The sequence below is a fragment of the Engraulis encrasicolus genome, chromosome 15 (genome assembly GCF_034702125.1).
Source record: "Engraulis encrasicolus isolate BLACKSEA-1 chromosome 15, IST_EnEncr_1.0, whole genome shotgun sequence".
NCBI lineage: Eukaryota > Metazoa > Chordata > Actinopteri > Clupeiformes > Engraulidae > Engraulis > Engraulis encrasicolus.
Genome location: NC_085871.1, coordinates 27,740,310 through 27,761,380, shown reverse-complemented (window position 1 = coordinate 27,761,380; position 21,071 = coordinate 27,740,310). Strand labels below are relative to the sequence as shown.

At 44.3% G+C, this 21,071-nt stretch overlaps 2 protein-coding genes across 2 annotated transcripts in view; one reads left to right on the top strand and one right to left on the bottom strand.

Moving 5' to 3' along the window:
• LOC134463939 (peroxisomal succinyl-coenzyme A thioesterase-like) overlaps window positions 1–5,087 on the bottom strand; it is a 9,813-nt gene extending 4,726 nt beyond the window's left edge. Inside the window, exons 1-4 of the mRNA XM_063217315.1 lie at window positions 4,779–5,087; window positions 3,127–3,226; window positions 1,515–1,705; window positions 897–1,060 (exon numbers count right to left, since the gene is read on the bottom strand). Of these exons, the coding sequence (XP_063073385.1) occupies window positions 897–1,060; window positions 1,515–1,705; window positions 3,127–3,226; window positions 4,779–5,013 (690 nt within the window). The 5' untranslated portion in view covers window positions 5,014–5,087. The remainder of the gene's footprint in view (window positions 1–896; window positions 1,061–1,514; window positions 1,706–3,126; window positions 3,227–4,778) is intronic.
• Window positions 5,088–5,810: 723 nt separating this feature from the next.
• On the top strand, window positions 5,811–19,860 carry LOC134463938 (mucin-2-like). The gene is made up of 7 exons (XM_063217314.1): window positions 5,811–5,884; window positions 6,108–6,187; window positions 7,199–7,355; window positions 13,809–13,845; window positions 14,180–14,307; window positions 15,477–19,264; window positions 19,589–19,860. The coding sequence occupies exons 3-7, from the start codon at window positions 7,228–7,230 to the stop codon at window positions 19,645–19,647; spliced, it is 4,140 nt and encodes a 1,379-aa protein (XP_063073384.1). The 5' UTR covers window positions 5,811–5,884; window positions 6,108–6,187; window positions 7,199–7,227; the 3' UTR covers window positions 19,648–19,860.
• Window positions 19,861–21,071: the final 1,211 nt, after the last annotated feature.

Genomic DNA, 21,071 nt, shown 5'->3' with positions numbered 1-21,071 from the left:
TTACTGCCACACTGCCTGCACTGGCCGCTTCCAAAGAGCTTTCACTCCATGAAGCAATTGGGGTTGTGAAAGACTTACTGAAAAACCTAGTCTAGAGATGCACCACATCCAGATTTTTAGGTAACTGCCGGATACCGGATCCACTGCTTAAGATCCTTCCAGATCCGGATCCTGTGAAAAACCCTATTATCCTGCCGGATCCGGAACCGGATCTTGGATCCTGTGCATCTATTCATTATAACTGAGAAAATTGCACTTTTCATACATGAAAAGGAGGATCTTCTCCATAGTCCACCATTTTGAATTTCCAGAACCAGACATTTTTAGCTGCAAAAATGACTGTGCATTGGCTATACCAGTAAATATCAGTTTATTACTTTGTAAATATTCATGAAACGATCATATTTGGCAATAGGCAGCACCGTTTCAATGAGCTGCATAGTTGCAGTACCTACTCTGGCCACATCCTACACAGTGCATCTTTAAATTTAATTGTGACAGATACCGTAAAACTGCTCTTATGTAATTGGTTATCATTCATACCTACAGTACGCTGTGCTGACTGGTGTCTACAATAAGGTGCTACAGAACACTACTTCAGTACAACTGATTACATCAACGTTCACATGCACATCTTATCTGGGTGAAAGTTCAGAGCAAAAGCCTTTGCCCTATTATGCATTAAACCATAAGAACACATGCACGTGTTTGAGGAACACACACACACGCCCGCACACACACACACACACACACACACACACACACACACACACACACACACACACACACACACACACCTGCTGCCCAGACTGACGCGCGCACGCGCGCACGCACGCACGCAAGCACACACACCTGCAGCCCGACTGATACACACACGTACGCACGCACCAACACACCTCAAAGTATTCTGTGCCGACATCATAGCTGCGTTGCTCGTCGGCAGAGAGGTACTCTAGTGCCATGGTGAGGAAGCCGTGCGATGCAAACAGAGCTGCTCGGTACTCCACCAGCCCCCCTCCACCTCCCCACATGTCCAGCACCGCAGGGAAGGGCCCCGGACCTGCACACACACACACACACACACACACACACACACACACACACACACACACACACACACACACACACACACACACACACACACACACACACACACACACACAATACTGTATGCACAGCAAGCCATGGCCACACTGACAAGAAGACACACGCTAGATGGTGCCAGTTATGGTTTTATGTGGTGTGATTAAATACAGTGTGTGTGTGTGTGTGTGTGTGTGTGTGTGTGTGTGTGTGTGTGTACATTGTATGTATTGAGTGGGGGGGCTTTTCCAATTGCTTTGTCCCCAGCCCGGCCAAAGCTGTTAAACTACCTGGTGGTATAAAGAAGGGTTGTGTGTGTGTGTGTGTGTGTGTGTGTGTGTGTGTGTGTGTGTGTGTGTGTGTGTGTGTGTGTGTGTGTGTGTGTGTGTGTGTGTGTGTGTGTGTTTGTGTGTGTGTGTCTATTTCCGTACCTGGTGGTATGAAGAAGGTGCCTTTAACCCCTCGTTCACTGATGTCCACTCGCTGTACTCCTGGTGCCAGGTACCACCTCTCCGTGACAACCGTTGCTAGGGCGTCCTTTTCAGAGAAGCCTTGAGCCAAGTGACCACTGAAGACAGAGACACTCACCAGCATCGGAGACGTGACATCTTTCTTTCTCATCCTGTAAACAGGGCCAGTTCTAGTCAATTTAACTGTGAATAATCAAGTGTCAACGTGAAGTTTAATGTTATGGTTACATTTTACTTGACGCCAGTGTCATATGTCTGACATAACAGTATCATAATAGTGTCAAAACAGTAGGCTATCATGACACAGTCATCATGAGCGAGTCATAAACTGTCAAATGTCAATGTCATAAAAGTTTTATGTTTTACGTTAAAGGGACGCTGTGTGAGATTTTTAGTTGTTTATTTCCAGACTTCATGCTACCCATTCACTAAAGTTACCTTTTTCATGAATATTTACCACCACTATGAAATTCTAAGTATTCATTATGACTGGAAAAATTGCACTTTTCATACATGAAAAGGGGATCTTCTCCATGGTCTGCCATTTTGAATTTCCAGAAATAGCCATTTTTAGCTGCAAAAAATAACTGTACTTGGGCCATACTAGAAAATATTAGTTTATTACTTAGTAAACTATCATGAAAAGGTCAAATTTGGCAATAGGCGACAGTTTCAATGAGCAGCATAGTTGCAGTACCTTTTTTGACCATTTCCTGCACAGTGTCCCTTTAAACGTTTGGTCATGAAAAAAGTTGACATTGATAGGCCTGTCTTTACCATAACCGAATTTCACTTAATGACAAAATCGACACATACATACATTATGACACATACATGACTGCATTATGTTATGACTCTGTTATGTCATATGTATGACACCGGCGTCAAGTTAAGTGTTATCAATGTTTTACTTTACTTGACATTCTAATTGTGTAGGATTTTCAGCCGTTACTGTCCGTCCCCCCCGTCTGCTTATGCCTATCACCATCCTCCTATCACCTATCACCGTCGTCACAAGAGGTAATGTGTACTCAAAACAGACAGCAAAGCCAACAACGTCTTTGTATGTAGGTACGAGGAGAATTCCTGCCAATTTCAACATGTAGTTGTATTGCTCACACTACCCTCAAGTTGCTAGTCTAGCAATTTGAGGGTAGTGTGAGCTAGTACCTCATAACATGGCATTTTTTGTTCAGGTGCAAACACACCATATGCCTATTAACAATGACCAGGACCTCAGAGAGGGCTGAAATCATCTGGTATCAACATGAACGCTCACATTTCTTTCGTCTACTTCCACCCTCTACTACTCATATACTCTACCCTTGACATGTAGATACCAGATGATAGTTTGGTTATAACATAGGCTCTGCACAAAGGGATTACATTGGCAGGAATTCTCCTTTAAAATTATATCCTGACTAATGTTAGAACATACTAAAATTGGGATTTGTAGGGCCGTAGAGGAGTATCTATGCACCCATTCATTGTCTTAGGAGAAGCAGGCACTATTGTGTTATTGCCTTAGTAGACATCTTCCTAGTTACTTAGAAGCAGGTGCTTTGTGCATTACCGGAGTCCGTGTCTGCTACCAGGAACAGGGTGCATGCTCCACAGCAGTCCCATGGGTTCAACTCCGGTATACGTCCCACCTGAGCTCGCATCTTTCGAGACTTCAAAAGAGGAGGACAAAAGTCAGGGTTCCATTGTAGCCCCTTAATGCACGCTTTACCTCCAGTGGCACGCTGTAAAAAAGCTACCTAGTACTACAATACTATGACATACCACAGGCCCAGTAGTAATGCACTACTACTACTTGGTCATTAGTATTCTGGAAACAACAAATTTATAACGCTGTGTCTTAACGGGTTAAAGGCCCACTGTGTAATTTGGTACTGTATTCCCCATCCACTTTTGATCTTGGTAATGACTATCATGTACTAAGTAAATAACTAACTTACTGGTCTGAACAGAGCAGGTTGTGATGTCTATGATATGATAAAAGATGTCTATGATATCTCAATTCAAAATGGCAAATGAACGCGGAGAGAACCCAACTTTTTGTGTTTGAAAAGTGTAAAATTCCCAGCCAAAAATGAATGCTTGGACATCGTCAGTGGAAGTACGGTAGGCAAGTTTGAGAATGGGCAGCGTAAATTTTGGAAATAAATAGCCTCACACATATGGGCTTGCATGCCCATGGGGACCCAGATTCGAGTCCGGCCTGGGTCATTTCCCAGCCCTGCCCCATCTCTCTCTCCCACTTTCTTATGACTGTCCTATGCTCCTATCATCAATAAAGACACAAATCCCTTTAATAATTGCACACTGATCACACTGTCTTGGTCCAATAAGCAACATGGCTCAGTAGCATGGCATAAAATGCCAAATCCACATCTGTCCTTATAGCGGAAGTGTGCTGCTGATGGTTAGGCCTACTTGCTCATGGCCAATTGGATGTGGTAGTCTGGGTTGATCCTACCAAATGAACACACCTGATAATGAACAGTCAAGGGCACACATCATGACACATTAATTGTCTCTGTGGGGGACAAAATCGGCAGTATCTATGGTCAACCTCACAGTCCCTGAAGCGCAACAGCCACCCGCCACACCTAGTCTGTTTTAAAGAATTAGCATTCATTTAAATGTGTAAAATCCTATGTTAAATCAAACTGATTTGAATTGTTTTGCCTTTGTTTCAGCCAACAACCCACCTGTAACCTCCCAGAGGAGCAAAATAATAGGCAACAAAAAACAGCTATTTGCGAAAAACTAGACATACAGGTTTTCCATTTAACTGCAGTTGGAGAAACGTATCGGGTTGGGCACAAGCCAAATAACACAACGTACACATGGCGAGTGTCGTGCTTATCAGAAGATCTCTCGAACACCTCTGTTTCATTGGCTGACAGTCGGGTGCAGGCAGGTGGTGTGTTTTGCAACCACGAGCTGTCAAAGACACGTGCACAAATCTCTTTTTTTACCTGGGGGATTTTAACTTCTTCATATAGGCTACCTACGGCCTAAAGAAGTTAGACTACTGGGTTACGAATTGATGAGGGTTTTCGGTGTACAATTGGTTTAGGAAATAAGACTAGTGGTCTCAGACAGGCGTTTTCATTCACTACATAGGAATGCACTATAGGGTAAAGTTTATTATCATTTACATGTAGCCTACTATAACGCATTACTAACAGATAAAGAGTTTAGTTATAAGCTCACCAGAAACTGTTCCATGTTCGTCGCTGATGTAGTGTCCATACGCCTCCCAGCAGTCTTTATCCTCAGTTTGGTGAATGGAGTAAAGTGTCACCTCTTGGTTTGGCTTCAAATTGTTGGCAACTATCTGCCACTTTTCGTCAACCAGCGCCCTAGTGGGTTTCACTGACAACACTGCACACACAGCCATAGGTTTTACAGCCGTGTGAAGACTGCTGGAATCAGTAGCAACGTTCATCTTCCTTGCTACTTTCTGTATAGAATGTAACAAGTTTATGACTTCCGCTTCAAGGACGCAGCAACAGGGTTCAAGTCCACCCTAGTATCGCGATACACACGGAGGTGGACCCACAGCCCCTCCTAGAAAAAAAAAATCTGTGCTGGACCTTCCTTTCTATGGACGCGCGCGCGCGCGGACACACACACACACACACACACACACACACACACACACACACACACACGTGTACATTGGAGAGAATGGGAGTTACGGCAAACTGTGACGGCAACCTACTAGCCTACTTTTATTTGTCTTGTTTCATATCATTAAGACTGTGACCGCAGACAATTTGTCTTGTTTCATGTTGCATAAGACCTAGGCTTAGGCCTAACTACTGCATATATTTTATTATTATTATTATTTTTAATGATGAAATTATTAATATCAGACTATTTTTTTATTGCGTCACGGTGCTGACCAAACTGCGTATGACTGCCCTAACCTGCCGCTGACCCGGGATGGGAGTGAGGTTTAAGGGGGAGAGCTAACTAGCACAGAGTTGGCGTGGAACGTTGGTAAACCTCCCTCCGATAGCCTCATACAGTCTCAGTCTCGTGCCGTTGGGCCGAGAGACTAGTCTCTTGGCCCAGCGGTATCGTACTGTGTCTCCCATGGCCGAACCATTGTAGTTGACGAGGTCGCACGTTCGATCCCCGAGGGGGGTGAACAGGTGCAAGATGACCTCCGTCACAGTGGTTAACGCCGTGACGCAATAATTAAAAAATACCGCGGTCGTTATGTGACGTTGAGCCTGTCAAAGAATAAGACGCTTGAAGGCAGTTTGCCGTGGGTCCTATTCACCTCCCCAACTAGCGGTTGTGCGCTTTCGGTAAGTAGCCTTAGATATTGGGGGAAAAGAGAATTTTGCACCAAGAGTAAGGAAATAAAGCTAATATTTCCTACATGATAAATAGCCTAAAGGAGATGCTTCCTGCATAATAACGTTGTTGGTAATCTACCGATAAATAGGCCTAAAGTGATGGATAATGTTGTAGGTCTACTCTTGCCTAACAAAACGGTGCTCATCTACTATTTGATTTATAATTGCCAAGGCACAACGGAGGCCATAATCTGCACTAGTAGGAAGGAAGTGAGGTGTAACACTGCTATCAACTGCCAGAATCCATCAGAGGTGAGACTGCACAGTTCACAGCATGCTGGCCTAGACCATGTTTTCTCAAACTTAACCATGAGGCCCCAGTTGCCGGTTTTGTTTTTCTTTTACTTTGTTTTCCGTTAGTTGTTCAGATTATTATATTATCTTTTGGTGTGCTATACTCTTCATACCAACCTGTGACCCCCCTAGCACCCCCTTGTGGCCCTCCAGGGCTCCCATGCCCACACATTGAAAACCACTAGTCCAGAGTAGACAATACCATACAATCAATGTTGTGCCAGTCAGCTGTGGAGAGCATGCTGTTGGACAGGTGTCACCAAGGTCAGCTTCTGAGGTGCCCGCCAAGCATGTTAATAAACAGTGATGACTACCAGATTTTAGTCACAGTTAAGCTTAACACTCTTCTTAATTTAAATATGAGATTATTTATTCTTTATAACCTATAAGCAAATTATCATTTAATAATAGTGTGATTTGAGAATGATGCCAAGACATCAGTAGAGGATTTTGAACAAAAGTAGCCTTCGGGTAGCCCTCAGTAGGCCTCGGGTAGCCCTTGGTAGCCCTCAGACCCAGAAAGGTTGGGGACCCCTGCTGTAGGCCATTGCAATCCATAGGCAGTGGTGGTCAACATGGACAGAGTTCAACAGCATTTTCATATTCCCAGTTTGGGTGTGATATAGCAAAACAACAAGATACCGTTTCCATTAATCCAGCTTCCATGAGACTGGTCTTAAGTTTCATTTAATGTGTATATACTGTAGCTGCAAGGGATTTTATTTGTCACATGCATAGAATTGTATAGTGAAACCTGCCGTGAAAATGGAGAAAACGTGCAGTGAAATTGGAGTAGGTAGGCTATGTGTGAGTGTGTTCTATTGCGCTTAAAGTAGAGTCCCTGTGCACAACCACTGTCCAGGTGCTGGTGATGTGCAGTAAAAGTAATCCAAGAAAATTAAAGGATGAATCACTGCACACTGGTATTCTTTGCTGGTAGTTTGTGATGTGTTCTATTGTGCTTTGTAGGCCTCACTGTGAAAGAAGTAGTGGAGAATATGGAGAAGTTTGCAAAAGATGAGTCACAGCCAGATCCACTGGACTCTTCAAGGCCGTGTTCCCCAGACAGCTCACCAGAGGCAGAGAGGCTGGAGCTGCTGTATGACATCCTCAGACTGCCCACCCCGTATGTCCTCAAATCTTGCACACATGCCTATTAGCCTAGTAAACTAGCGCCACCCGCTGGCGGCAAAACATTTTTTCATCCAATCTTACATTTAGTCTGTTGTATCAGGCTACAGGCCTATACCAGTGTTTCTCAAAAGGGGCGTTGAGAAGGGTACAGTTGAGAGGGACGGTGCTCGTTGCCATTGGAAGGCTTTAGTCCATTTTATTTTTTTTTAATACTAAGGGGGGTGTTGTTGGCAGGCTTATGATGAGGTCAGTGGGACATTAGGCAGCTTATGATGAGGTCCAGGGGGCGTTTATTGAAAAAAAAAAGGTTGAGAACCACAGGCTTATACCTTTTCCTCTATACAATTCTGTAAGTGTTTGTCTAGAAGTATAATATGGTAAAATACTTAAATACTGTAAGACTGTCGTTGAAGATCATATAATTAAAAAAAAATATTCTACAAACCCCAACTCCGATGAAGTTGGGACGTTTGGTAAACAGTGAATAAAATCAAAATGCTATCATTTTCAAAACATTCAATCTATTCATTAGATGGAGAATAGTGAAAAAGACAAACATATCAAGTGTTAAAAAAACCGAGAAAAAATATTGTTTTGGGGGACATATGTACTCATTTCTAATTTGATAAATCCAACACGTCTCAAAAGAGTTGGGACGGGGATCAGTGAAATTTAGTAAACATCCAAATAAGATAAAACAACAAAGAAGAACATTTCAAAATGAATTGTACTGACGGACAATATAGGTGTCCAGGTATAAGATCATCACAGAGAGGCTGAGTCACTCAGAATTAAAGATGCAAAGGGAATAATTACCATAGTTATTACATACATTTTTTGAATTCCCTTTGATTTACCACGATTGAGTGTATATAAGACATATTTTTGTTAATAAAATCATTGTATAGGTTCATGACATCATGAAATATATATTGGCTGTAGTCTCACTCTAATTCCTGGAGTGCTAGAGCTATTGAAAATTTACCATATTAAGAATGCTTAATGCATGAAAATGATACAGGGGTGTAACATTCTCCTAAGCACCTGAGCTCACTTGAAATAGACCCAGAAGACATGGGAAACTGTCCTTTGCTTACAGAAGTCAGCAGAAGTTGTAGAAGTCCATTCTTTTTGACAATAATAGAGCATTGCACATCCTGTGCTACAGTAAAAATGGACCATCCAACTTGTGTTAGTGCTAGCTTCAAAAGTCAGCCTCCATGATGGCATGCGGGTGCAGTAGTGCATTGGTTAAGATGTTCTCACTCATCTGTAGAGTTAAATACAGTGCTGAATGGTATAAATGGGTTTTAAACAGCATGAAAAGCCACTCATGCATTATATTTTGAAGGGAGATCTTCGGTTACTGCCACATAGTGTTAGCAGGAGCGCTACAATCACAGCAGAAGTCCAATGTGCAGGTTTCAGAAAGAGTCGAAGACGAATACCTCACGTCAGCCTCAAGGCATATTTATTTAAAGTATGATAAACACACTGCTCAAGAGCGGTTGGGTCATGGCTCAAGGGCACTCAAGAGAATGATCGATTCCAGAACATACATATATATAGGGGGTGTGACGTCGCCAATAATATACATCTCATATCGATAACACCCCCTTGTGGCGTGGAACAGATACAGTAGTGGTACAGAATACACATTAGTCAATCATACACGTCAACACTCCCACTTATGAGTGACTCGTATCCTGTACAGCTTTTAACAATCAGAATATACACACAGAATTAAATCAAAAACATTTCACATAGTACACACAGTACTTAACATATTTACAACATGTCAGACACTACTACCAAACATGACTCCTGAAAATTTCCTCAGTTTAACCTTTGAGACAGGCTTGGCCATAGCATCTGCTATCATCTCATCTGTAGGACAATAAACAAGTGTCATCTTCCCATCTCTGTTGTGACATGGTTACACATTCATCAGTCTGACTGAAGTCTATGCCTAGAAAGTGTTTCAACTTGCCCAGGTCTTTCATTTTAAACCTGCTCGAAAGCATTGCTTTTACCTGCTCGAGGCTTCTCGTGTTGCTTGCTGCGATGATAAGATCATCCACCCAAATGACAATTATGACCTTCCCTGCCTGCTCTGACTCTTTTGTGTATACACAATGATCTGCTGGATTCTGTGTGAAGTTGTCATTTACCAAACATTGGTGCAGCATCTCATTCCAGTTGCGTCCAGACTGTTTTAAACCATAAATTGATTTCTGCAGTTTACACACTAGATTGTTTCCAACTTTTTCATACCCGTCAGGTTGCTCCATGTAAATGTCTCGGTCAATGGGTGCGTGTAAGTATGCTGTCTTTACGTCCATTTGGTGTAGCACCAAGTTCTCCTGGGCTGCCTTTTGCATGAGTACACGCACACTCGTCATGTTTGCCGTGGGGGAGAATGTTTCACTATAGTCTATCCCCTCTCTCTGGCTATACCCCTTCGCCACAAATCTGGCCTTGTACTGTTCACGTCCGTCACCACCCTCTTTAATTGAGTACACCCACCTACCTCCCACTGTCTTTCTGCCCTCTGGCAATTTGGTCAGGGTAAAGGTCTGGTTCTCCTCTAGTGACTGCATTTCCTCGTCCATTGCCCTCTTCCATTTACCTGCTTGTGGTGATGCCATAGCCTGCTTAAAGGTCAGTGGCACGCCACACACTGCTCGGTAACAATAGTCGACACTGGTGAGTGTACTATCATCATCACCATCACTGTCTTCCTGAGTAGAGTAAGCACTGAGGTAACTCGGGGGCTTACGCTCTCTAGTGGGGTACCTCCCACTGCTTGGGGCCTGTGGTGTCACCATGTGGTGCTCCTCACCATCATCCTCTGGGGATTGTGGACTGTCAGTCTGGGTGTCTGTGCTCTGAGCACTAGGCTGTGGTGCGTCTGTCTTGTCAGTAGTTATAATGGGGTGAAATTCTAAGTCCTGCGTCTGAGTCTCACTGTCACATGTGGTTTTAGTAATAAACTTTACCAGTCTGTGCTTCTGGACTTTTCCCTTGGTGGGGTAGTAAACTAGATAGGCGGGGCTGCCCTTGTCGTGCCCTACAAAGAGCCCCTTCTCACACCTGGGATCTAGTTTACCTTTGTCTTGTTTGTACGCATAACACTCGGACCCGAATTTGTGCATCTGGGCTAGATCACACTTCTTCCCTGTCAGTGCTGTGTACGGTGTTGTGCCAATGTGCTTGTTAAAGCATCTGTTTCTGGTGTATGCAGCTTCCTGAACGGCATAATGCCATAAACTCTTAGGTAAGTTGCTGTCAATCAGTTTACACCTTGCCATTTCAAAGAGAGTACGCCCTTCCCTCTCAGCTATGCCGTTCTGGTGTGGGGAGTAAGGACAGGACGTCTCGTGTCTGATTTTGTTCTTTCGCAGGAGTGTCTTAAACTCTCTGCTTGTGTACTCGGTCCCGTTGTCTGACCGGATGCATTTCACATTGCCATAAGGCGCTACATCTGCCAGGAATTTTTCAGTAGCCTGTACGGCATCACTCTTTGCTTTGAGAAAGTATGTGAATACTACTCCTGTGCACACATCTGTGAATGACTGCATGTATTTGTAACCATCTATGGAACCATTTGTCACTGGACCAGCTAGATCAGTATTCACAAGCTCAAGTGGTGTTTTCACCTTGTCAGTTGCATTTCTGTTTCTCGACTGAGTAAACTTTCCCTCTATGCATACATGACATTCCTTGTCAGGCTTACGCTTTGCACCTTTAATGTGCATGCCTACTGTAACATCTTGCAGTTTCAGTATGTCATCGTAATTACAATGCCCCATTATCTCATGCCAGGTTTGGATATCATGGCTAACATTGCACACATCACTTTCATCACATTCGGTCGGCAAGTAGTACATTCTGTCACACACATCAATGTTAAACCTTGCACCATTAGACGCCACAAGAACATTGTTACCTTCTTCGAAAAGTACCTTGGCACCGTGTGCAGTGGCACACTTCACGGAGAAGAGTTCCTGTGGGAACGAAGGGATGTACAGGGCGCTCTTCAGAGTCACTGTGCATATTCGTCCGTCGCTGTCAGTGAGACACACCTGTGCGTCTCCTCTGCCTTCCGCCAACCCGAATGTCCGCCTCCCGTCGGCCAGCTCCATGCTGTGGCTCTCCGGCTTGAACGAGCTGTCGAAGGACTTGAACCGGCTCCTGTCGTTCAGCATGTGGGATGTCGCGCCTGTGTCGACGATCAGCCCTCTCTCGATCTGCCGCTGCTGCGCTGGCTTGCAGGTGTCCACCCGGAATGTGAAGTCGTCTTTCGCGGGTCCCCGCGCCTCGATCCGACCACCACTCGCTGCCCGACCGCCACTGCTACCACCGCCGCCGCTGCCACGACTGCTGCCGCCGCCTCTGCTACTGTCACCACTGCCGCCGCCGCCGCCGCCGCTTCTGCTGTTGCTGCCACCACCGCTGCCGTTGCCTCTGCTGTTGCCACCACCGCTGCCGCTGCTACCGTTGCCTCTGCTGTCGCCACCACCGCTGCTACCGTTGCCTCTGCTACTGCTGCTACCACCGCCGCTGCCGTTGCCTCTGCTGTCGCCACCGCCGTGGTCTTCAGCGCGAGCACACCTGGACCTCTGTGTGCGCTCGGTCTTCCTGCAGGCTTTGTCGCTGTGGCTCGTGCTTTTACAGGAACCGCACCAAACTTCTCTTGCGCAGTCATCTTTCCGATGTCCCTTCTCTCCGCACCGCCAACACGCCATCTCTGTCGAAGATCCGCCGCCGTTCTTTTTCCTCAGGGCTGCGCGAGCCTTCAGAACCCTTTCTCCCGCCAACTCGGCTACTGGCTCAGCATCCTCCGAAGCCTCGAAGTTTCGTAGCTTAGCCTTGAACTCTGCTAACTTCATCTCCGCTACGCCGTGGGTTACCATCAGCGAAAAAGGTTTGTACATTTCTGGTAGTCCCCGCATAATCATTGCCATCATCAGTCCCTCACTCGGTGCCTCGCCTGCACCTCTGAGCGCTGTGGTGATCTGCTCTGCCCGGATAATGTACTCAGTCACAGTCTCTGTGTCCGCTTTCTTCAGCGAGGTTAACGTTATGTACAATGAAACAATTCGTGGCCTACCTTTGCCAATGTAGTGCTCTTTCAGCACCTTCAGACTCTCGCGTCCATTATTTTTACAGTCTCTGAATATCAGTCCCAGACTCACGTTATCGAGTAACGGCGCCAACGAGCAGTAAGCATCAGCGTTCAGCTCGTCATCCTTGGCTTGTTCCTCGGCTGTCAGCGGTCCACCAGGCTCGTGAAGAATAGTGTCTTTTAATCCGACACGATGCATACAACACAGCATCCGTTCCTCCCAGAGCTCGTATTCTTCAGCCCTACCGTCAAACACCGGCCACTTTGCCTTTTGATGCGCCATTCTCCTCAGCTTTCCGTTAGCGTTCCCGGTTTTAGCGCGCTAACTAGCTACCACACTTTTAGCTGACTAGCTAACGTTCGCCACTTTCCGTTACTGCACATTGTCTTCGATACTGGGCCCATAACCTGTTAGCAGGAGCGCTACAATCACAGCAGAAGTCCAATGTGCAGGTTTCAGAAAGAGTCGAAGACGAATACCTCACGTCAGCCTCAAGGCATATTTATTTAAAGTATGATAAACACACTGCTCAAGAGCGGTTGGGTCATGGCTCAAGGGCACTCAAGAGAATGATCGATTCCAGAACATACATATATATAGGGGGTGTGACGTCACCAATCATACACATCTCATGTCAAATCAATAACACCCCCTTGTGGCGTGGAACCGATACAGTAGTGGTACAGAATACACATTAGTCAATCATACACATGTCAACACATAGTAAGGTCAAATTGCATTCTCTACTATGTATTAACAGTTTGGCTCCATCATAAGGACCAGCAGGTGATAAAATGGTGGGTTTTTGGTCAAGACCTGTCACACTGTAAGCACTACAGAAAGGAAAACATTGCAAAACATGAAAAGGAATACACCCAACATTTAAGCTGGTGAAATCATGTCCAAGATAGGAATTAACACTGTTTTTTATATAAAATCATCTCATCGGTTAATGTATTTAACTGTTAAGTGTTGTCTTTTGTTTTGTTTTTAGTCTTCCTCGACATTTGCTGCCATTTATTGTCCCCGTCCCAACTCTTTTGAGACGTGTTGGATTTATCAAATTAGAAATGAGTACATATGTCCCCCAAAACAATATTTTTTCTCAGTTTTAACACTTAATATGTTGTCTTTTCACTATTCTCCATCTAATGAATAGATTGAATGTTTTGAAAATGATAGCATTTTGATTTTATTCACTGTTTACCAAACGTCCCAACTTCATCGGAGTTGGGGTTTGTACATTGTAGTGCATTTATATTTGATAGCACTTGCAAAGCATTGCCTTAATTAATGGCATTTATTTAAACAAACAGGAAATTCCAGGCTCTTTGTTACGGCGTACGTGATAATGTGAGTACACAAAAACCTTTTTTTAATTTTTAATTATTTGAAGCATTCCAAAATGTGTTATGATGATACCGTCCAATACCTTATTAATCATGATGAAATGTTACAAACTGAAATGAGTTGCATTGTTATTCAGAATTTTGAATACACTAAATATATCTATTTGTACTTCTTTCTACCAGCCGTTATTGATGTGTTATTAGCTTAATTTACTGTGTTAATAATACATTTTGTTTACTTCATTCATACAATTGTCCTGTTCCTTTCAATTATATTTTTGTTCATGCATTTATTTTGTTCATGCATTTGGACAACTTCATTTATCATGTCATAATAGATGACTGCGGAGGACCTTGCAAAGATGTTTGCTTCATGGACTGAGGATAGAGTTCGGAATAACATTTTTGAAACCATGGCAGAAATTGAGGAGAAGAAAACCATCTTATCTTCCAGCTATCAACAACGGTATAGCCATTGAAGCTTTCACTTCAAGTTATTGCAGCAATGATGATTGATAAACACATAAACACAAAACAGAGACATGGAAGTACCATTGTGTGCCTAAGTATTAACTGTCACATGGGTAGTTAGTCAAAGTTCCCTTTGAAAAGGCACCTACAGGATGTACCAACTCATTATTATATAATATACCTTCTAAGGTGTTTTCACTACAGCATGTTAGAGTTGTTTTCGTTGTGGATGCATTGTCCATTGTTACTGTATACCGTCCATACACATTGAAAAATGAATAAACGTTGAAGCTGAGGTCTAGTTGCCATCCTTATTATACCATGTCCATGTCGCTAGGCTATGTTTTGTGCCTGTCACTGAGTTTGTGAAGTAGCCTTGGTGAATTGTAGCCTGGGAACTCCCATACTGCCTTTAGTTCTACACAATCGTTTCGATCTGAAAGACAGTCTGGCGAGGATGACTCATAACGTCCAAGATCATGGGCCCTGTGTCATAATGGCCAAGCATTCCGACCTTAACAGTTTCTCTGCCCAATCAGAGAGCAGGGCAGTGTGTCTTAATAGCCAAGTATTCTGCCCCCTACGGAATTTACAATAGGCAACTCCCCAGACCTAATCTCACTTGTGATTAGGTCTGGTGTTAACCAGGCAAGGTGAATTGTGGAAAAGCAAGGCATCTTTAGTATAAATGCCCTGCAGGTTTGGCAGCACAAGCTATACACGTGTCTGTTCGCAAGCCATCTCTGGTATCCATACCCTGCTGCTTTGGCAACGCAAGCCATACACAAATCGTTTTCACACGTTACACTGATACTCTGACACTGTGTTTCGTGGTAGTGTAAATTCAGCCTGAAGTACAATGCAGTGGTGATCTGTAAAGAACAACATTTTACCCCAAACTGTAAAAAGGGCACCAGGAGGATCTTTTATGAAACCGCACTGTACCTTAGAAGGTAAATAGAATAATTATTCTGAAAAAAAAAAGATACTGCTGATGCGACAAGTTTATGTTGGCTGTGACATTGGTGAGCCATCTGGGCATACAGTGTACTTCCATTTCTCTGTGTGAAATTAATCACTCAATGCCAAAGCATGTTGGAAGATAATTTAACTTTGACAAAACTGTTACCATAAGTAATTGTTTTCACAAATTGCCTTACATAGAGTCCAACAGTGCAACGTGGAATCTACTAAGGAGGTCCCTGAAGTTCAAGTGGCTCCAGTGACCAAAGAGGTCTTTGCCACTGTCCTGGACTCATTGCATGGGTCCTCAACTGATGTTACAAAACCTAAGCTGCAATTTATTTCACAACTTAACTCGATGGTCAACAAAATGAAGACGTTTCCAAAACGCTTGAAATCAAAACCCAAGGACTCAGAAGAACTGACCATTACACCAGAAGTTTGTAAAACACTGTCTGACCTAATGGCTCTACCTGACCCTGAGATCATCACAGAATCTGCCCAGTCTAACACAAGTCTCCATAGCAACAAAGATCGTCTTTATGCTGAGGAGAACATCAACAAAGCTTCAGAGGATGTTCAGAACATTCTGCTTAGTTCGGCTGCTCCTTCATCAAGCCATGAAGACACCACTGTGGTATTACATCATGGTGGCAGTACTCTGTCAGTGGCCTCTGTCAAATCTATACATGATGAGGCTCGAGGAATCGTTGGCACTATTGTGACTGAATTGGAAGAACTCTATGAGAGTGTTCAGCCGAAGGAAATTGAGATGTTGGAAAAGCAAAAGGAAGAGGAAATAAGTGAAAAAACTACTGAGCCTGAAGTAGACACTGCCCAAAACACACCTGAAGAGATCTTGCCGAGCCAAGAAAAAGAAGAAGCGGAACCCATCACGAAGCATGCCTCCAAAGTATCAATTCAAAGAAAACTATACCGTATCCTCGGCAACACTCAAATTAAAGTCAGGATATTCCATGCGCTTTTTGGGTCCCAAGACATTGTGGCAGAATCAGGTGTGGAGCCTTCAACTGAGGAGGGTTGCCAGCAGGATGTTGACGTTGAGAATTCTCCCCAAGGCAACACTGACCTCGAGGTATCATCTCAGCAGCCAATTTCAAATGAGATTCATTCAGAAGAAGTTGCGTTGACTACTGCCGACACAGCTGACGTTACAACACCAACGAGCACTGAGATTTCCTCCTCTGCAAGACCCACAAGCCCATCTCATAAGGTTGGCAATCCTAATGTGGGTAAGAAACTTAAGCAAATGTTTACCAGAACTTCGAGCCCTCCTCCAGCAGGAACACCTACTGTCACCCAAGAGACAGTGACCCCTGTGCCAGAGACAGATCAGGATGGTTGCCGAGAGGAGGTTAGCCTTGAAAAGCCTTGCCAAGATATTGGCAACCTTGACAATTCTTGTCAAACAGATGTTGATCTTCAGGCACCATCACAGCAGTCAGCTGCTGATACAAATCTTCCTCCTCCTGCAGCAGATGAGGCCCAGACACGCTCTGAAGATGCAGTCAATACACCTGCAGGTGCAGCAACAGATCCACAGTCCAGATCCAGATCAAGATCCAAAAGTCCATCCTCTAAGGTTGGCAGTGTGGGTGTGAAATTAAAGAAAATGTTAACCAAACCTCCATCCAGCGCAGAGACTCCTAGCGAAACTCCAGAGGTAGCTGCTTCTGTGCCACAGACTGAGGATTCTGAGGCTGCAATACAATCATCTGAACCACCTGCACAGCAGTCCTCAGATATTGAAGCTTGTAAGAATGAACAAGGAGACAAAATTGAGGCAGAGCCTTCACCGGGGACTCATGCATCTCCTCTCCCTGAAACTGTGGTCAATGTGTCTGCTGATCATAAAAAGAACAGCTTAGGTAGGAAATTTAAAAATATGTTTGGCAAGCAACAAAGCCTGGACGATGGAAAAGTCTGTGTCCAGGATGAGCACACAGTCTCCTCAAGTAATGAGGAATGTACAGCTGAATGTGCAAAACCTCTTGATAGTGTCACTGAGAGAACTGAAGAGACTGCTCAACCGCAGGAGGCAGGTGAACAGCTGGCTTCAGATAGTGGAGCACTTCAACATCAGACCACCACAGAACCAGTTGCAGACACCACAGCAAGCCAGTCATCTCCAACCCCAGCCAAGCCCAAGACTGGGAAAGTCGTGAAAATCTTTGCTAAGAAAAAGAGACCTACAGAGACCCCGGAGGTGATCCCTGATGAGGAAACTGTCCCAGAGTGCGCTCCACAGTCTTTAGATGCAACAGCCACAGAATTTCAACCCTGTCCTGGGGACGAGCAGCTTGCCTCCAGCGATGGCAAAGAGACGTCCGAGATAACAGATGTGGTTGCAACGGACAAAAACAAGAACGGCGTTGGAAGGAAGTTGAAAGGTCTCTTTGGCAAGAAACCACAGAATGTTCCCCCTGCAGTAGTACCACCTGAGGACGACGATCATGCCCTGCCCTTGCCAGCCCTGGTGCAAAGAGGAGATGGCCCTGATACTATATCGCTTGCCTCCGAGGCAGTTGTACAGCAATCCATAGATTTAGCGTATGAAACGGTTTACAAGGAAGACCGTTTGGCCTCATGTGATGGCACAGATTACAAGAGCGAATGCACTGGGCTTAATGTCGCAGAACCGGAACCACACATGGACACTGCTGATGTGAGCCATGTGCCTCAAGACTCACCTCAAGAATCACCTCCTGCCGCGCCAGCAGATACCAACCGGCCTCGCTTCGGGAAGAAATTGACAGGTCTCTTCTCCAAACCACAAAAGCCAGCGGCACAATTGGACATACTGGACACGTTGTCTTCCACAGTGGAACCAAAGGGTGGTGCCAAGGGTCCAGATGTAGCCTTGGTAGAGTCTGGGACACCCGTAGAGCAAACCATAGCTTCTTCATCTCAGACCTGCCTCCAGGATGACCAAACCACGGCTCCCTCTAATGGACAAGGAGGTGACAATCGTGAATCTGATGTGCCGGACAAAATCGAAATAACTAATGAAGAGAGTCAAGCGCCTCCTGTCTCAGAACCACTGCCGGCTGTGGCAGTGCCTGCAGAGAGTGGCAACAAACGCAGTTTTGGGAGGAGCTTTAGAAACTTCTTTTCCAGGCAACCGAGGAATGTTAGTGAAGAACCCAAAGTGCCAGAGGACTCCCAGGAGTCCGTTCTACCACAGGCTGCAGAGAGCAGCACCCCCGAAGCTGCAGTATCGTCTTCTGTGGAACAGACAGCAAGTTCTTCCCTTGACCTGTCTGCCACATGCGTGCCCACTGAAGCATCTGCTTCCTTACCCGAAGATCAAACAGCTAAAGTATCCCTTAGCCCAGAAACCGTATCCGATGCGACTAGCACTAGCAAAAAATCTAGCCGCTTGCAGATTGGTAGCAAGCTGAAAGGCGTTTTCACAAAACAGTCAAAGCAACCTCAGGTTGCCCAGGAAACACCCGCTGACACCCCCTCACAGGAGGTGGTGCCCACAGAGGCAGTTGCACTGAGGACCTCTGCTGGCAATTTGACCAGTAGCAGCAGCCCCCCTCCTGTGGAGATTACCTCTATGGAGTTTAAAGACATCGCTGAAGCCACAGCGGCCATCAAGGGGGTGATGGACAGAGTGCGCCGCGGTCAGGACGACGTAGTGACTGGGACAGGAAAGATCAATCAGCTGATGGAAAACGGAGTCCTCCAACCGTTCGTCCGAACACTAGTTGACAAGGTCTTCGAGCACATGAGTGCCAGAAATGTGTCCATAACAGACAATGCAGACTTGGAACCTGTCTATGCATTTGCAAGGAGGTCTGTGCAGGGGCTTCTGGTGTACGTGTTGGGCATCTTTGTGCCTTTGTTGGAGGAAGCCGAAATGAACTTTGTACATGACACAATGACCGAGCGGGTCGTCAGCGAAGTCAAAGTCGGCATTAGCAGTGCTGTGGTGAATACTGTGGTGGACATTGATGTCAATGGTGAGTACTCTCTGAACTGTTACTTTTTTACATGTGGATAAGTAATTGTTACAAATACACACACACGTGCACACATACCTAAAAGAAACGTGCACTGGCTGACACACACACACTCACACTCACAAACACACACACACATGCACACACACCCACTCACAAAAACACACACCTGCACACACAGACACAGACACAGACACAGACACACACACACACACACACACACACACACACACACACACACACACACGCACACACGCACAAACAGACACACACATGCACACGTGTAATGTAACTAATCTCATGAACCTGATTTCTTTTTTGCAGAGACTGCAGAGGCTGTCAATGAGTCAATCTGTCAATCTCCAGAGACTGTCAATGAATGACTTGACTGGAGACCAATAGTCTCTTCTAACATGAGCTAAACTTCAGTTTACAACACTAAACCAACATTGGACACAGTTCCCAAATACTCCTCAAACACAGAATACACGGATCAAAAAGCAAACATCAATAAAATATGAACTATCCATGCAAGTATTTCTCTCTCTCCCTCGCTCTCTCTCTCTCTCTCTCTCTCTTTAATATCCATTGTTACTAATTATAAACATCATCAGCAGATGTGACTATATCATTTAGTGATTTTTTGTAGTGGTTAAGTCAGTAAATATTCACTGTCAATCCTAATTTTAGTATAGTATTTGGATGCCTTGCTCTAAACCAGTGGATCTCAATATTTTCTTGCACTGTGTAATATTGTCAGTCGTTTTTATTTCCAGAATTCATGCTGCCCAATTTTACACAATTCACAATTCACAATTCAAAATACAACATTACCTTTTTTCATGAATATTTACCACCACCACTAAATTCCAGTAGCCTATTCATTATCACTTTGAAATTTAGATTTTTCCTATATGAAATGTGGGATCTTCTCCATTGTCTGTCATTTTGAATTTCCATAAATACACATTTTTAGCTGCAAAACCGACTGTACTTTGATCATACTAGTAAATATTAGTTCATTATTGAGTAAATATTCATGAAAAGGTGAAATTTGGCAGTAGACAGCACAGTTTCGATGAGCAGCAGTTGCAATACCTACTCTGGCCACAATCCTACACGGTGCACCTTTAAAATCGCCTATACCTGTGTCCAAGACAAGCCAACCCCTCCCTCCAACCTCAAATTCTATCAGCAGATACTAAAATGATTAAGTGATTAATTACACTATTATAACTATCATAACTATATCACTATTATTAACTATTATAAATGGACAAAAATGTCTTCCTCTAATGTTATCACACAGATTCATTTTTAAGAGGAAATAACAAGAGGTAGACTCTATTCTAAGAGAATCATAACTCTGATTACTACAAGATATTATCTGTACTTTTCTCAGATGTGAGGGGGGGTGAGGGGGTTCCCAAATTTCACCAAGACAAGGCCCCCATTTACTGGTATACTTCCCTGTTATATGGGTCGTGCCAGACTATTATTCCTGCAGGGAAATATACAAAAATAGTGATAGTAGGAATGCTCAGAGATAGATTATAAAGCAGTTACCGGTATTAACTAATGGGAATTTAGTTGGGCTTGTTTTCGGCTTTTTTCGGTGTTCATTAATTATTCGATTTAATCAATTGTTAATTTTATTTTTGCTTTTCTGGGGGGCGGCTTCTCGGCCCCCATTGCTGTAGTATCTACACACTAACTGTAAAAAGCCGCAAACTTGCAGTACTAAGAAATTGCCAGGAGGTGGCACTGTGTAAAAGGGTATGTTTTTTTTCCCTGTACATTCACCATA

What these genes read in the sequence shown, in the direction of transcription:
- LOC134463938 (XM_063217314.1), top strand. Translation starts at nt 7,228, where the DNA reads ATGGAGAAGTTTGCAAAAGATGAGTCACAGCCAGATCCACTGGACTCT. An exon ending in TCTTCCAGCTATCAACAACG is followed by an intron (nt 14,308 to 15,476) that starts GTATAGCCATTG and finishes TGCCTTACATAG; the next exon opens with AGTCCAACAGTGCAACGTGG. An exon ending in GGTGGACATTGATGTCAATG is followed by an intron (nt 19,265 to 19,588) that starts GTGAGTACTCTC and finishes TCTTTTTTGCAG; the next exon opens with AGACTGCAGAGGCTGTCAAT.